A 17,495-nucleotide genomic window follows, 5' to 3' on the forward strand; every position below is an offset into this window, starting at 1 on the left:
AACACTAAATAAATGTAATATTTTCTGTCCCCACAGCAAGCCCTGGCTCAGCCTGCGCAAGAGGCTCCTGACAGTCATTGTCCTTCCCAGCTGTCCCTTCAGGTATTCCGAGCTGACAGCACAGGGAGCTCTTTTAGGCCACAGGTTAAAATATATAAACCCTAAGTAATTAACATTGGCAGGAAAACTCTTGTTTCATTTGGATTCCAGAAGTCCCCTCTGCAGCTGCTGTGCTACAGCAGTTAAAGCACGACAAGGGCTATTAGCAAAAACTCTTTTTTCCGTTTGCCAAGAAATAAATCCCTTTTAGTTGAAGCCAAACATGTTCCAGGTCAAACGCTCAGCTGGTGCGAGTCAGTGCAGCTCCACTGAATGCAGGAGGTGCAGCAGGGACCCTGCCTGGGCTCCGTGCCCTGCTGCTGCAGAACATCAGTGAATCCTGCCTGCATTCAAAATAACTCCCATTAAAAAAACCCAGGAGAATCCCAGAAAATAATTCGTAGGAGAAAGGCTTTTAAGCGATGGATTAGCTCCACCTCTGCACAGCAAACAGTTGGGTTTGACATTCAGGATGTTGGTTTTTAGAGTTCAAACGAATGGGGAGCTCTGGTGCCAAATTCCACCGGGGAAAGGTTTCCTGGGCGGGGGAGGCTCCTGGGCACCCTTGGCGTGTTCCTACAGGAAAGTCAGGCTGGGCAGAGCCCTGCAGCTGCTGCTCCTCCTCCCTTTGCTGCCTCTGCAGGGATGGATGGATGTGTCCCGGCTCTGGGATGTGCCAGGATGGGTGGGATGGGCTCAGCAGGGTGGGATCTGTCACCCTGCCCGGCTTTGGATGCTGCTCCCTGGGATGGGGGTGTGGGGTGGGGGTACAACCCATAAATCACGCTGGGGACAGGCTGAGGGGCAGCGTGGCTGAGCCTTCCCACAAATATCTCCTGCTCCCATCTCCCACTCCCAGATCCCGGCAATCCCTGTGGCTGCTCTGCACTGATACCACTGATATCACTGATAGCAGCTGCCCTGGCTGATAAGCAGGGAATTAGGGCTCCTCATCGACCTCCAGATCAAAAAGCAGTGGGGAAACCAGAATGATTGTCCCATGATTGTCCCTAACAAAGGGCTGGCTCAGCAGGGCCACTCCCGAGGGACAACAAGGTGGGAGGGAAGTGTTCCCCCTCCATCCTCTTCCTCTGGAGCAGGGAAGGCTTGGGAATGTCTTCCCAGGGCAGCTCCAAGCACTCACAGCCACCAGCACTCCCCTGCCCCACTCCAGCACATTAAAAGTGGGAATAATTCCTAAATAAATAAGAGGATGAAAGGTTAAAGCTCTTCTTCCTTATCACACAGTGATGCAGAGAAACCATGAAAACACCAAGTCCTTCAAGTATTTTTTTTTTTTTTTAAAGAAAACATAGAACCCCACTGGATTTTTTGGCCAAACTTCCAGAGGCTCAGGGCACTTCGGGGTGATGGGGGAGAAGGTGCAAAGTGCTGGAGCACAGAGGTAGGACACGGAGAGCTCCCAGGGCACGGAAATCCGACAGCTCCGTCGTAGGAAACGCTTTTGCTTCAGCAGCTGCACCTTCACCACGTCCCTCAAACGTTGGGAGTGGGAGCAGCCCCACCCAACCTGCAGGGACAAGAGGATTTAGGCCAGATGTGATCCTAAAAACAGGGCGGAATTCCCGATTCCTTGGGTTTTGTCATTTAAAACTCCTGGCCGTGCTGCTGGACATATTCCCATTGTCCATTTGCATTCAGAGCCTCGAGGAAAGGACGCAGAGGAGGAAAAGCACGGGGGTGATTCCCAGATTTTCTCAGTCTGAATAAATGGACAACCACATCAACACCTCTCCTGTCTGCTTTAATTTGGAGGCTGGAAAATTTGTCCTGTGAGAAGCAACTGAAGGAGCTGGAGGTGTTTACCCTGGAGAAAAGGAGGATCAGTGGGACCTTATTGCTCCCTACAGCTCCCTGGAAGGAGGCTCTGGTGAGGTGGGGGTTGGTCTCTTCTCCCAGGTAACAAGTGACAGGATATTTTTAGGAAAAAGAAAAAATTTAGGAAAAAATTTTGTTTTAAAAAAAAATTTTGGCTTTAAAATTTTTTTTTGGGAAAAAATTTTTCACCGAAAGAATAATAAAGTACTGGAATTGTCTTCCCAGGGAGGTGGTGGAATCTCCATCTCTGGATGTGTTTAAAAAAAAGACTGGACTTGGCACTTGGTGCTGTAGTCTTGTTGAGGTGTTAGGACATAGGTTGGACTTGATGATCTTAGAGGTCTCTTCCAACCTCATTATTCTGGGATTCTGGGATTAGAGGCCTCAAGTTGCACCTGGGGAGATTTAAATTGGATATTAGAGTGGGGAAAAAAAAATCATAGACTGGGTTTTGCAGAGATTTTCATAGAGAAAAATCTGTATCAAGTTCCCATGGCAGTGAACAGCCATCAGTGCTGGCCAGCACAGGGACAAGGCTGGAAAGAGGGGGAAGAAATGATGGAGAAATTCTTGGCTACAGCTCCAAGAAAGAGAAACTCTTGCTGCTGCCAGGCCACGATGGGGCAGGGAAAAAGCCCTGGAGGCTCCCAGGCTGCAGCACGTCCCCGGGGGCAGGAGCAGTGGTCCCTGCTGGAGCAGAGCTCGGGATGCTCTCACTCACCGCTCGATGATGCTGTTGTTGAACTGCAGATCGCAGGCCACCGACCTCATCTGCTCCAGCAGCTCCTGCATCCTGCAGGGACACAGGCAGCCCTGATTCCTGCATTTTAGGGGAAAATCCAGCCCTGATCCCTGCAGGGACACAGGCAGCCCTGATTCCTGCATTTTAGGGGAAAATCCAGCCCTGATCCCTGCAGGGACACAGGGAGCCCTGATTCCTGCATTTTAGGGGAAAATCCAGCCCTGATCCCTGCAGGGACACAGGCAGCCCTGATTCCTGCATTTTAGGGGAAAATCCAGCCCTAATTCCTGCATTTCATGGGAAAATCTAGCCTTAATTCCTGCAGGGACACAGGCAGCCCTAATCCCTGAATTTTAGGGGAAAATCCAGCCCTAATCCCTGCATTTTATGGGAAAATCCAGCCCTAATTCCTGCAGGGACACAGGCAGCCCTAATGCCTGCATTTTAGGGGAAAATCCAGCCCTAATTCCTACATTTTATGGGGGTAAATCCAGCCCTAATTCCTGCATTTTATGGGGGCAAATCCAGCCCTAATTCCCGCACCTTTAGGGGCAAATCAAGCCCTAATTCCTGCATCCTGTAGGGCAGATCCAGCCCTAATTCCTGCATCCTGCAGGGCAGATCCAGCCCTAATTCCTGCATTTTACAGGGCAGATCCAGCCCTAATTCCTGCATCCTGCAGGGCAGATCCAGCTCTAATTCCTGCATCCTGCAGGGCAGATCCAACCCTAATTCCTGCATCTTGCAGGGCAGATCCAGCCCTAATTCCTGCATTTTACAGGGCAGATTCAGCCCTAATTCCTGCACTGTCAGTCCCTGCTGCCCTGGGAGCAGCTCCTGTGCAGGGCTGGGATGCTCTGCAGGGCACGGAGCAGGGGTCACACCCAGCAGGGTCCCAGTTTCCAGCCCTGCAGACACAGAACCCACAGAACCTGAGGGAGTTCTGTCCCCAGCCCCCGTTCCCAAGTGTGGGGAGTGGGTTTGTGGAGAGTTCTCAGGGTCTGATGCACAGCATGCAAACTTTGAGGTAAAAATACTGATTTAGAAACGTTATGGGTATTGTTGAGAGAGAAATGGAGCTAGAAAAACGTTCCAACAGATGGCCTTGCAAATAGGACTAGATTGGAGAAATAGAGCTGTGAAAGATGCATTCTAGTGGGACTCACAAGGGGTAGTTTTGATGATTGGCTTTAAGGCACTTACAGCATGGTGTGACAAAAAGTTAATAAGCTAAGAAACTCTTACAGTGCTTTGTAATTAGGAAATAGTCAGCTTCTGGTTGTGATGGTGTGAACTGTGACATCTGTATTGTCTCAACCTTCAAATGAGACTGAAAGTGGAATAAAAATTATCTCTGACTCCAAAAAAAAGTGTTATCCAACAGCAAGGACTCACCGCAGAGCCATCTCCTGGCCAGCCTGGCTCAGGGGGACGGGGGAAGGAGGTGCAGGAGGAGCCAAATTCCATTTCTCCACCTGGAGAAGCCTGTCCAGAGCCTGTGGAGATGGGATAGAGATGGAGATGAGATGGAGATGAGATGGAGATAGATGGAGATGGAGATGAGATGGAGATGGAGATGAGATGGAGATAGATGGAGATGAGAGGGAGATGAGAGGGAGATGGATGGAGATGGAGATGGAGATAGATGGAGATGGACGGAGATGGAGATGGAGATGGATGGAATGGAGATGAGATGGAGATGGAGATAGATGGAGATGGATGGAGATGGATGTAGATAGATGGAGATGGAGATGGATGGAGATGGAGTGTCCTGGCAGTGCCCAACCAGCCCGTGGGGCTGACCTGGGCCCAAACGCTCAGAGGCACCCACAGAGTGACACAGCACTGCTCCGGGACAAACGATTAATGAAAATAACCCAGGAGCAGCTCACTACCAGGGGCTGTGGCCCAGCCCAGCAGCTTTGCTGTGGCAGCTGGAGCCAAAGCAGCATTTCCTCCTGTTACAATTCTCATTTATTGGGCGCAGACCCCCCGTGCCAGCAGCGCCTTTGCCAAAGGTTTGCCCACTCCCTGCTGACACAAAGCACCACCTCCAGCTTGGATCACCCACCAAAAGCTACAGCAAGGGGTTGAAAAGGCCCAGATGAGCCCAGGGGCTCCGGGAGGAGGGCAGGGAGCAGGAGGAGCTGTGACACCTACGCCCTGCAGGCAGTCCTGGCACTCCATCATCTCCACGCTGCAGGCACTGATGTGGTTGCTGAGCCTCTTCAGCTGCTTCCTGATCTCACAAACTTTCCTGGAAAGAGAAAATTATGTCAAAGCTCCCAGACAACACGTGGCAGCGTTAATTTTATTTTTTTTTAACGTGTGTGTGTGTTTTAATTGCACGCTGCTTTTTGCAGACCTGGCTGGGTTCAGAATCTTGAAGGGGAGCAAATGAGTCAGGGCATGTTGGAATTGCAGCTGCAGCAGCCACCATCGGCCAGGTTATCCAAACAGCACTAAGAGCTAATTAATCAGGGAAAGTTGATTGCAAATGAGGCACCTCAGGCCTATCACTTCACGAAGCACAGGCTGGGCCTCTTGTTCCTACCCAAAAAAAGGCTGCTCACACCCAGCAGGCACATTTTAACACCCAGTTGTGTTAAAAAAAATAAAAATATTTGGTTTGGGTTTAAAAAAAAATGAAGGAAAGAATATTTCAGGTGAATGATCCACCTCAAGCCCCCAGAAAAACAACCACAAACAAACCCTGGCAGGAAACAAAACAGGACAATTAAAATTGAAGTAACAAGAAATTAAAAATATCCAGCTGTGACTCATGGGGACAGGAAAACAGGTACAAAAATACCCCAGGAAAACATGGAGAAGGATTTTTCCTCCCTGTGAGCAGAGGAAAAACCCTGCTTTAGTGTCCTGCACTGCATGGATTTTGAGGGGCTTCACATCCAGGGAGGAATCCCAATCCAAAACAGAATTCAAACAGAAACGTGGGCGAGTCCAGGGCTTCCCTCTGGCTGCCCTGGGACCCTGGAGGGGTCAGGAACCCCCTGGACAGAGCCCCCAGAGACACTGGCTGTGATCTCTGGCCATGGAAAAGAGTTTGCAATCTTACAGGATCAATTACCAGCTCTGGGTGTTTGATATAAGTCATAATTAAGTGTGGCACGGGTGCAAAAGTAAAATTTTAGGATTCTAGATCAGGGTCCAAAGGGGACAAGCTGGAGGAAATTGGGTGTGCCTTGTCCTTTTTCTCCTTCTCCATGCCCTCCATGTCTCACTGTGGTGTTGGCATTTTTCTGTTGGTTCAGGCTGGGGACACACTGTCCAACGTAGGTGACAGATATTGGCACGTTCTTGTAAATGCAGCCCAGGGAGTTTCTGGTATTTAATGTTTGTCACATCCCACTGAGGGCAGAGCCCCACACGCTGCCCTGCAGGACAGAGCTGGGCAGGGCAGCAGAACATGTGAGAGATCAACAGAATAAACAACCTGGAAACCAGCACAGACCAATTCTGGCTTCTGCTTTGGCAGGGGGCTGACAGACAGAGACTTTTACAATCTCAGAATCATCAATACCTCAGATTCTGACAAATCTGAGAAATTTAATTGCCTGTGGTGTGATGAGGAGACTGGGACACAGCTCCTGTCCCAGAGTGAAACCTGCCTTTAGTGAGGGTTGGCAGCACAGAAAGCCCTGCTGGGACAAGCTGGGACTGGGAATGGGAAAAGGATGAGGAAAGATTGGGAAAAAAATTGGGGAAAAAAACTGGGGAAAAAAAACTGGGGAAAAAAATGGAGAAAAAGAACTGGGAAAAAGAACTGGGGGAAAAAAACTGGGAAAAAGAACTGGGAAAAAAAAATGGGAAAAAACTGGGGAAAAAAAACTGGGGAAAAAGAACTGGGGAAAAAGAACTGGGGGAAAAAAACTGTGGAAAAAACCTGGGAAAAAGAACTGGGAAAAAGAACTGGGGAAAAAGAACTGGGAAAAAAACAGGGAAAAAAACTGGGATAGTGCAGGGAAAAGGCCAGGAGGAGGCTGGGAGAGCACAGGGACAGGGCAGCCCCTGCCCGCAGCTCCTGGAGAAATTCTGAACATCCAAATCCAACTCCCAGCCTAAAAATCCCTCTGCTTGTAAATCTGCTCCCCCAGAAATGGGATGGGGTCAAAAACGGGTTTAATTGTAAAGTATTCCAGAAACTCCTCCTCCCTCCACCCACCCCGGCAGCCCAGGGGAGGCTGCTCCTCTCCAGAGCAACCTTGCCATGAAAATCCAATTTTTCCAACATCCTCTCCTCACCTGCCGCCCCCTCCCTGCTGCCCCAGGCTGGGGATTGCTCTCAATTACCGCGGGGTAATTTGCTTTTTGCATTATTCCCCAAGCACCGTTTAGCAGAAAATCATTCCCAGGGAGTGGATCTCTCTGTCTCAATAGCGATTCTGTCCTGCTGAAATAACCTCTCCCCCCCACGCCAGAGCAGCTTGAACTCCAGCTGCAAGTTTAGGGTTAGGCTTTTTAAAATAGAAAAACTTAAAGATAAACTTTTAAAAATAGAATATTTGTATAATTTAATAAAATATTATATTTTATATGAAAATGTGTATAAATGTTAATATTAAAATACTACATATTAAATGATACGTTATTATAATTATAAATTGTTTAAATATTTAATATTAAAATTATATTATATTATATTATATTATATTATATTATATTATGTTATGTTATGTTATGTTATATTATATTATATTATATTATATTATTTAACATTAAAATTCTATTGTATTAAAATATAATATTTTTAAATATGAGCTTTTTAAAATATAAACTTCAAATAGCAGGGCAGAACTACGGGACAGGAGCCAGCCCACACAGTGGGACTTCACAGAGCTTTTTGAGGGTTTTTCACCCCTGTGCAGTCCCTCAGCATTTCCCAAAATCCCCATTTCCAAGCAGATCCTTGGCGGGTTCCTACAAAATCCCAAATCCCTGGGTGGGGCTGGTACCTCATCCTGCTGCTGTGCAGGGCCAGGGCCTCCTGGTACTGCTGCACACATTCGTTCTGGAAAATGGACAGAACCCTCCTGGCCAGGCTCCCCAAATTCAGCCTAAACCCAGGAATAAAAGAGAGAAAAAACACCATTATTTCCTCCAAGATGTAAAAAGGAACATCAGAGGAGGCCGAAAGCTCCTACAGCGTGGAGAAAGAGGGGCTGGGTGCTGAGAAAGGAGTGACAGGGGAGACCAAGCCTGGCTGTGATGGAGAGGGAGGTTTTGGGGGATTCAGGGCCCTGCTGAGGAGTCTCTGCCTCGGAATTTGAGGTAAATGCTCGAGGTTAGACTGAGCATGAAGTGGGACAAAGGAGTTTGTGGGGTTCCACCTCCCTGCTGCACGCCGAGGTGAGAATTGTATTTCTTCCTTGCCTAAATTCCCCTGGTTTTGGTAAAAAACCCAAAGGAGGATTCTTAAAGGTACAAAATCCATCAGGCGCTTCGCTGCCACGGGAAGTGAAGCAGACAGGGAAGCAGGGACACTTCCAAAATCAGCATCTCCGTGGGAAAAAAAGGCTTCAGGGCAAGTCCTGGTGAGCAGCAGCCTGCCACGGGGCTGTCCCCTCCTCCGGCACAGGGATGTCCCCAGAGCAGCTCCCTGTCCCCTCCTTGTACAGCTGCTCCCACAGCTTCACCTCCAGGGCTTCAGGGCTTGAAACCTTCCCTGGAAGAGCTCCCGAAGGAAGAGCCAGCACAGGAACCACCTCCAGCTGCCTCCCACAGCTCCAGGGACAATTTTGACCCTGTGGGACCCAGCCAGAGCCACCCAGCACTGGAGAGCCCCACAAGGGGCAGCTCCTGGGGAGGGGACAGGGCTGGGACTCACTTATCCAGCTTGTGGATTTGTTCCTCGTTGTAGCTCAGCCCTGGGGAGGAAAAACACGGTCACCACACATTTCCTGCTGGCAGCCCCAGGAATGGGCAATGCCACGAGGCACAGGGGTGGCTCAAGGGGATTTTCCTGGCTCAGGACACAGAAACAGAAGCTCTGCAAGGTCCTCTCAGCCCAAACCGTTCTGTGGTTTGAGGGTTCCATCAGGCAGCTGCTGGTGCCCCAAAACCATCCATTTCCCCACGGGGACAGTGCAGGGACATCCCTGCCCCGTGCCCCCAGCCCAGCACTCACTCAGACACGTCCTGGCCTTCTTGAACTGCCTGTAGATCACCTGCATCTTCTCCAGGCAGCATTCCATCTGCTGGATGCTGCAATGGACAGGGAAGGGGGCGTGAGGCCCCTCGGGAGGGAGGGAGGGCTGAGGCTGGGGTGGAATCATCATTTTGGAGTGAAGTTATCACTCAGGGCTGGAATGTGACCCTGCTGCAGGGACATCACCCCGTGGGTGGCTGTGCCTGGCAGGGGACCTGCTCCATCCCCTGCCTGGGGACAGCCAAGGGGCACCAGGGGTTGCACCACACACCTTTTGTCTTCGTGCATTTGCTGCCTGTCCTTCAGCAGCTCGGCCAAAATCCCATCCAGGGCCCCCTGGAAGTCGAAGATGCCGTGGGAGCACTGGGAGAGCTCCTCATCCACCTGCAGAGGAGGGGACAGGCTGGGACCAGCTGCTCTGCGAGCCCTGGGGGCTCCTGGGCTGGGGATGCTCCTCACCCTCTGCAGCCTCATCTTCACCACATCCAGCCCTGCTGGGCCCCTGCCGGCCTCGTACCTGAGGGAAGGCAGAGAATGAATATTCCTGGAGGAGGATTTGAGGGAAGGCAGAAAATGAATATTCCTGGAGGAGGATTTGAGGGAAGGCAGAGAATGAATATTCCTGAAGGAGGAAACAATCCAGCTGTCACTGGGGCTCAGGAATCCACCTCGTGCTGGGGTCCTGGGGGGCTGCAGCCCAGATTTCAGAGTGCCAGATCTGAGCCAGGAGATGCAAAGTGCTGATCTGCTAAAACCTCGCCCCGTTGCGTCCGATTTGTCCCAAAATTGTGGGTTTTACACCCGCCGGCTCCAGGCCAGCCGGGATCTGTCTGTGTGCCCGCAGCTGGCACCGGAGCTCTGGGTGAGCGTGGCACAGGGGCCAAGTCAGCAGAAATCTTCCTGATGCAGAGCTGGAAGGGATGGGAGAGCCAGAGCAGGCAGCTGCAGCACGGCTGCTCCTGGCACTCCAGCCCCGAGGCTGCACTCAATGGCAAGCCATGTGTCCCTGGTTTTTTTTGTTTTTTTTGTTTTTTTTTTTTTTTTTTAAATTTTTTTTTTTTTCAGATGAAATGGAAATTAAGAGACTTTGCTAAACGGCACAGAATGAAAGAACAGCAACCCAGCGGCAAAGAATTTTCCACTACAACAGCAACAAGAAAAAAAGCAGCAGAAAAGCAAAATTTCTGTGGGTTGCTGGAGATAAAATGGGTTCAGCTTGGCCCAGGGCAGCTGGGTGGGAAGGAGGGTGTGGGGAAGGGGAAAGTTGAGGGCAGCCCAGGGTTTCTCCATAAACAAATAAAAATAAAAATAAAAATATATAGAAATAAGAAATAGAAATAGAAATAGAAATAGAAATAGAAATAGAAATAGAAATAGAAATAGAAATAGAAATAGAAATAGAAAGTGGGGATTCCTGGAAGGAAATGGGACCTCTCCCCATGGCTGGTGGGATGTTGGATCTCTGGGAATGCAGCCCAGCTCTCCAGGGCTGGGGTTGGTGATAGGGGCCAGACCCCCATGGGGTCCTGGAGCTGGTACCATCCTGCTCTTTATTTTATCCCAATTGTCTCCATTTTCCTTTCCCTGGAGCTGGCAGCAGCCCTGGCTCCCCCCTGCTCGAGGGCCGCAGCAGTCAGAAAACCCCAGAGCAGGAGCCAGTCAGGACTAACTCTGGCCTCCTGTGAAATCATCAAAAACTGAAGCAAAGAGGGAGAAACAGCCAGAGTGGCTCATTCCCCAGGCAGCAAAAAAGCCTCCTACCTCCAAAAAATCAGCTTATTCCTGCTTTTTCCTTATTCCTGACTATCCAGGCACCTTTGAGAGCCCCATGCCTCAGCAGGCAGAGGCCAGAGGCTGCAAAGCTCACTTACAGCACGTGTGTCTTCCCCTGGGTGAGCTGCAGGCAGGCGAGCACGGAGTGAGCCCCTCTCCTCTGCTCCAAAATCCTGCAGCACTCCGTCCTCAGGTTCCCTCTGCCACGAGAGAAAACACCCTGGAATGACAGATCCATCCGGGCAAGGGCATGGGCATGGGGCTGGTGGCTTCTCTCAGGCTGCTCGGGGACAGTGGGGGCTGGATGAGCCTAAAGTCGGGTGTGGCTGCTGGTTGGAGGGGCTCTCACCCTCTGTGCACTGTCCTGCCCCAGCAGGAGCAGGCAGGGCAGTGACATTCATCAGGGATTCATGGAATGGTTTGGGTGGGAAGGGACCCAACAGGAGCAGGCAGGGCAGTGACATTCATCAGGGATTCATGAAATGGTTTGGGTGGGAAGGGACCCGACAGGAGCAGGCAGGGCAGTGACATTCATCAGGGAATCATGGAATGGTTTGGGTGGGAAGGGACCCAGCAGGAGCAGGCAGGGCAGTGACATTCATCAGGGATTCATGGAATGGTTTGGGTGGGAAGGGACCCTAAAGGTCATCTCATCCCAACCTCTGTCCCGGGCAGGAACAGCTCAACAGATGCACGCAGTGATGGCAACAACAATAACGACAACAACAACAACAACAACACAACAACATACCAACAGCAACACACCAACAGCACAACAACAACACACCATCAACAACACACCAACACCAACACGCCACCAACAACACATCACCAACAACACACCACCAACAACACACCACCAACACACCACCACCACCAACATGCCACCAACATACCAACAACACACCACCAACACCACCAACACCAACACCACCACCACCAATAATACTTCTGTTCTTTTCCTCAGCCTCTCCTAAACTGAAAAAAGCGACCCAAAAGGAACAAAAAGAGGACAGGAGCATCCTCACAACACTGAGGAGTGTTTCCTCCCGGTGCAGCCCCATGGGGGCACAGTGCCCCTCGTGCCCTGCTCCCTCCAAGTCCCCCAGGACTCTACCCCACCGTCCCCCTGGTCTGCAGTAGCTGGGAGAGGCTGGGACGCCCTAACTGGACCCAGCCCAGCGCCGTGGGCAGGCTGTGTCCCCTGCCTGCCCGCAGGGGCTCTGTCACTCACATCACCCAGTGGAGGCCCCTGGCCAGCAGCTCCCGGCCCCGGCGCAGAGCCCGGCCCAGGCGCAGCGTCTGGTGAGCGGCACCCACGGCACTCTGCAAGGCAAAGGGCACTGCCAGGGCCTGTGCCGGGCACAGGGCACTGCCAGCACACTGCCACACACACCCACCTTGGCTGCACTGCAGTCGGCCACCACGTCCATCCTGGGCACGAACTTTGGGAATTCCAGCGCCGCTGCAAAGACAGGCAGGGTCGGGGGGTTTGGTCCCCAGCTGGTGGTGTGGGCAGCCCCCACCCACCAAATAAACCCTGAGGCCGCTCAGGATTTCAGCCTCAGTGCAGCCCTCCAAGATATTTTGGGAGCATGGATGAAGGCAGGAATTCCCTGCAAAGGCCAGAGTGGTGCGTGGTCATGGAGTGGCAGCACATGGCAGGGGAAAACTGACCCTGAAATCCCCTAATCCTGCTCCAGGGACCAGAAACAGGACTGGGAGGTGGCACTGGGAACTGGAATCAGGGTTGGGAATTGGCACTGGGAACCTGCTGCTGGTACTGGGGTCACTGCTGGGAATGGGGACTGGCACAACCTGGCAGTGGGAAAAGCAACCAGTCTGGAGAACTGGGAACCCCAGCGGGAACTGGGATCCAGGTCAAACGCTGCCCAAGCCCCAGGAGCTGGGATCACACAGTAAATGGGCCCATCAGCCAGCTGGGAAATGGGAAATCTCTCAGGATAATAACTGGAACAAATCCCTCTTCCAGCAGCCACTCTCCAACCAGCCACACTCACGGTCTCGGTACCGGACCCCCACCACGTCCTCGGGCTGCTCCGAGGTGCTCAGCAAAGTCAGGGGGCTGCTCTCTGTGGTTTTGCAGAAATTGTGAGCTTGTAGATTGGGATCCAGCTCATACAGGTGTCCTTCAAAAAAATATTCTTGGTGGTGAGGGACTATATTTGTCTGTTTGTAGACGGCATCTAAAAACTTGGTGGTACTGAAATGGAGAAAGAAGGGAAAGGATGGGGATAAGCAATGAGGTGAGCACACAGATACCCATCCCTTTAGCAGCCTGCTGCCCTCAAAATACCAAGATGTTGATATTTTCTCTTAGCAAAGTATCAGACAAGGTGAGCAGAGCACGCTGGACCTCTCTGTGTGCTCACAGCTCTGTTAGTGCTCTCCCAGCAAAAGCTGATTTGAGCCTGCTGTGTTTTAACCTGGCTTGGGAGCAGTGCAAAAGGAATGGTGCTGCCCCCAGGTTCCCCTATTGAAGTGAGGTGAAATCACAGCTCCACTCCCAAATTTACCTCCAAGCCAGCCTTACGTGTTGTAGGAGTGGATGTAGATGCGATGGGAGGACGCCTGCTGCAAGGAGAACACGTCCACCACGATCCTGTGCAAAATGTCGTTGGTTCCTGCAAAAAACTGGTCAAATCCCCAGCATTTCTCCTGGTCCACCTCCAGGATATTCGCCAGGATGGGGATCAGCTGGTCCTTCAGCCCCCTGCAAAGGGAGAAGAGAGGTTGGCATGGGCTGGTGTAACCCCGAGTCACAAACACTGCCCTGCACTCCCTTCTCCTGTCTGGAAAGCAGAGATCTGGTCTGAAAGCTGTGACAGCTGGAGATGAAAGGTTGCTCTGCCTTGTTAACCCCCCCTGGGCTGTCTGAGGGCACGGGAGCTGCAGCCCCAGCAGGGTCACTCACGTGGAGAGGCGGCAGGTGATGGGCAGCTCGTAGCTCCACTCGATGGTCCCGTTCTCCTGCCTCTGGATCCCTGCGATGGCCCCAGGAGGCTTCTCCGTGGTGATTCTGTACCTGTGGGGAGGGAATTGTTGCTGCTGACTCCAGCCAAGCGGGCTCTGTTTGGGCACTGAGTCCCTCGGGTGGAGGGAAAGGGCAGAGCCTGGAAGTGCTGGGAAAGACATGATTCACTGAGGGAAAAAAAGTGCCCAGAGGGAAAATACTGCAAGGAGCAGTCCAAACCTTCCAAGTGAGCACTAACCCTGCCTCCCCTTCTGTGGGAATGCAGAGCTTCCCTCTGGCTGCCCTGGGACCTTGGCAGGGGTCAGGAACCCCCTGGACAGAGCCCCCTGAGACACTGGCTGTGATCTCTGCCCATGGAAAAGAGTTTTCAATCTCACAGGATCAATTACCAGCTATGAGTGTTTGATATAAGGAATAATTAAGTGTGGCACGAGTGCAAAAGTAAAATTTTAGGATTCTAGATGAGGGGTCCAAAGGGCACAAGACGGAGGAAATTGGGTGTGCCTTGTCCTTTTTCTCCTTCTTCATGCCCTCCATGTCTCACTGTGGTGTTGGCATTTTTCTGTTGGTTCGGGCTGGGGACACACTGTCCAACGTAGGTGACAGATATTGGCACGTTCTTGTAAATGCAGCCCAGGGAGTTTCTGGTATTTAATGTTTGTCACATCCCACTGAGGGCAGAGCCCCACACGCTGCCCTGCAGGACAGAGCTGGGCAGGGCAGCAGAACATGTGAGAGATAAACAGAATAAACAACCTGGAAACCAGCACAGACCAATTATGGCTTCTGCTTTGGCAGTGGGGCTGACAGACAGAGACTTTAACAATCTCAGAATCATCAACACCTCAGATTCTGACACCCTTCCAGCTGTTTAGCCTGGAGGTCATGGGAATGCATTTTACAGAATCCTGGGATTATCTGGCTTGGAAGGGACCTGGTTCCAACCCCCTGCTATGGGCAGGGATGCCACCTACTCTCAGTGCCCCATCCAAGCATCCCATTTGGAGGGAAAACATGGCAAATATGACATGGATTCTTCCCCACGCTGCACACACACCACCCCCAGCACAGCCCCACTCCCAGCCACAGCTGGGCACGGCACCTACATGATCTCCTTGTTCCTGCGGGGTCCCCCGAAGGGCACGAAGGGCAGGCTGCCCGTGGCAGCGTGGTAGAAGGTGACACCAATGCTCCAGAGGTCCACGGTGACACCAAAGGCCTTCTGCTGCGGCTTGCGCAGCACGGCGCGCTCGTACACGTCGGGGTGCTGGGGGGAAGCGCAGAGAAATAGGTCCTACCCAAAAAATATCACCTGGAACAGCTCTGGGTCATCCCCAAAAAACATCAGCTGCAACACAGCTCTGGGTCCTCCCAAAAACCTGTAACACAGCTCAGGGTCCTACCCAAAATCCTGTAACAGAGCTCTGGGTCCTGCCCAAAAACCATCACCTGGAACAAAGCTCTGGGTCCTACCCAAAAAACCATCACCTCTAACAGAGCTCTAACCCAAAATCTTGTAACAGAGCTCTGGGTCCAACCCAATAACCATAAACTGCAACATCTCTGGGTCCTCCCAAAAACCATCACCTGCAACCCTGCCACAAAGCACTGAGCCCCTCCCCTTCCAAAAACACGGGTCAGGCTCTCCAAGTCCCTGCTGCTCCCAAGCCACTCAGCTGCAGGATGGAGGGACAGGGACCAGCCTCCCCCAGGACCACCAGCCTGGGATATGCCCTACTCACGAGATACTCCTCTGTCCCATAGACAGACACAAACTTTTCATCGTCCTCCAGCTCCCGGGCGGCTCCGAAATCCGTCAGTTTGTAGATGCTCTGCCCGTCCTCTCCCACCAGCCTCATGATGTTGCCGGGTTTGATGTCTCTGTGCACGACGCCGTTCTCACGGAGGTGGTTCATCCCTGCCACTGGCACACGGGGGAAGCAGCATTTGTGTGGGGGGCTCCAGGGGGCTCAGTTGGAGTTTAGGCATGAGAAAAGGGCTGGAGAGGGGGTAAATCCCACGGTGGTTTGATTTAGATGGGGATCTGTTACATCGCGCTTGGACACACCTTTCCCCATTCCCTGGGACCCCTGTGACTCTGATCAGATAACCCCGGACCCTCCTTCCTGCCCTGACAGGGTTGGTGGAGAGCCAAGGAGCCCTCCCTGCCCAAAGCCTGGATAAACCCCTGACATTTCCTGTTTGTTCTCTTTTTGCCCCGCTCTTTCCCTTGGACATCACAGAATAAAGAGAGCTGAACAACTACATCGGGGTAAGAGCCTCTTTTGGCAATCTTTGCCATCTCCTGATATTCCTCCCCTCAAAGCCTCAGATCTCTGGGCTAGCTTGATAATTTAGGGGCTGAGAGGGGAGAACCATCAGGGATCAGTGTGACTGGGGGGATGGAGAGATGAGGACATGGGCACAGCCCTTTGCCACAGCAGCTTCCCAGAGCAAGGAGAAACCCTCAAGACAGCTCAACCCCACCCTGTTCAGGGCTGCAGCTCCTGACCCCTCACTCCATTGCAGGGCTGGTACCTGCAGGGTCCCCAGCACTGCAGGGTCCCCAGCTGGAGGGTCTCGGTCCCTGCTGGTGGCCCCTGACCCCCACACTCACCCACACACTGCAGCACGATGAGGAACTCGGACTCTGCCAGGCCAAAGGCATTGGCTGGGTCTTCCAGCACGTTCAGCAGGCTGCCACTGGAGCAATATTCCATCACCAGCACCTTCTGCTTGCTGCTGCCCTGCGGGGGGAGAGGCCAGGAGGGCTCAGCCAGCCCCATGTCCCAGCACTGGCCTGTCCCCCCAGCCAGGCAGGACCAGGTCCCCTCCCGTGGCTGGGGAGCCCCAGGGTGTCCCAGAGGGGTTCCCACTCACTGTCTCCTCCACGGCAAATAATTTGACAATGTTTTTGTGGTTCAGCTTCCGCAGCATCTCGAACTCTCTCATCTGCACCTCCTGGGGCCGCAGGTAGCTGGCATTGTTAAACACCTTCACTGCAACCAGCTCCCCCGATTTCTGGGAGAAGAACAAAAAGAGGCAATGAAAACACGATGCCGTGGATGTGCAAAGCAGCTCCAGGAGCTCCGTCCCGGCTCCCACGCCCCGCTCGGGATGTAAATGCTGCCTCTGCAGCAGGTCCGCTCCGCTGCACAAACAAACCGCTGCTATTCACCTCCCTGCTCTTCCTGTCCCTGCGCCCACGTGCTGCGTGTCGCTGCGTTTGTTTATGCGGCCCCACGGAAAATTCCCGTGTGGAGCCGGGGCCGGCAGCTCCCCGAGCGATGCGGATGTTCACAGCCCAATCTCGCAGCCTTTTGCTCAATACACTTCAAAGGCTGCTGAGGAGGAGAGCCCGCTCCAAGCCCGACAAGTGTTTGCATGAAGTATGCAAATGGCCAAGGATGGGGTTTTCAAAACCTCTGGGCATTCCCCGGAAAACAGCAGCTTCTTCCCCCTGGAGCCGCCTGTGAGCGCCCCAAAATCCGCCCTCGACCCGCCGGGCAGGGGAAGGAGCCCCGTGGAAAATGAAAATAAAACGCAAAGCAGCGCCTGAGCTGCTCCACAAGCAAGGATCTCCGGCAGGGCGAGCGGAGCGGAGCTCGGGCATCCCCCGGCGCGGCAGGGACGGGGCCAGCGGGGCTCGGGAGGTTTGGGGTCCCGCTCACCTTGTTGCGGGCTTTGTAGACCGAGGCCGTGGCCCCCTGGCCCAGGAGGTCCTCGGTGCTCCACAGGTAGTTGGGGGTGCTCTGCATGTCCGGCGGGAAGCGGGGGGCTCACCGCGGGGAGTCTGACCCCCCGAGCCCCGGCCTTTCTCCCCGCGGGAACCGCCGCTGCCCCGGGCAGCCCCGGGGCCGAGGCTGGGCTCGGAGCGAGCC

At 52.9% G+C, this 17,495-nt stretch overlaps 1 protein-coding gene across 1 annotated transcript; it reads right to left on the minus strand.

Annotated features, from left to right (window-relative positions):
- Positions 1-1,395: 1,395 nt before the first annotated feature.
- On the minus strand, positions 1,396-17,495 carry IKBKE (inhibitor of nuclear factor kappa B kinase subunit epsilon). The gene is made up of 20 exons (XM_077789060.1): positions 17,286-17,495; positions 16,495-16,635; positions 16,232-16,361; positions 15,357-15,538; positions 14,721-14,881; positions 13,555-13,665; positions 13,174-13,353; positions 12,641-12,843; positions 12,020-12,084; positions 11,854-11,945; positions 10,718-10,819; positions 9,306-9,363; positions 9,118-9,230; positions 8,826-8,902; positions 8,526-8,565; positions 7,654-7,755; positions 4,841-4,937; positions 4,076-4,176; positions 2,660-2,731; positions 1,396-1,630 (listed from the first exon to the last, which is right to left on the minus strand). The coding sequence occupies exons 1-20, from the start codon at positions 17,370-17,372 to the stop codon at positions 1,597-1,599; spliced, it is 2,148 nt and encodes a 715-aa protein (XP_077645186.1). The 5' UTR covers positions 17,373-17,495; the 3' UTR covers positions 1,396-1,596.

The sequence above is a fragment of the Lonchura striata genome, chromosome 30 (genome assembly GCF_046129695.1).
Source record: "Lonchura striata isolate bLonStr1 chromosome 30, bLonStr1.mat, whole genome shotgun sequence".
Taxonomy (NCBI): Eukaryota; Metazoa; Chordata; class Aves; order Passeriformes; family Estrildidae; genus Lonchura; species Lonchura striata.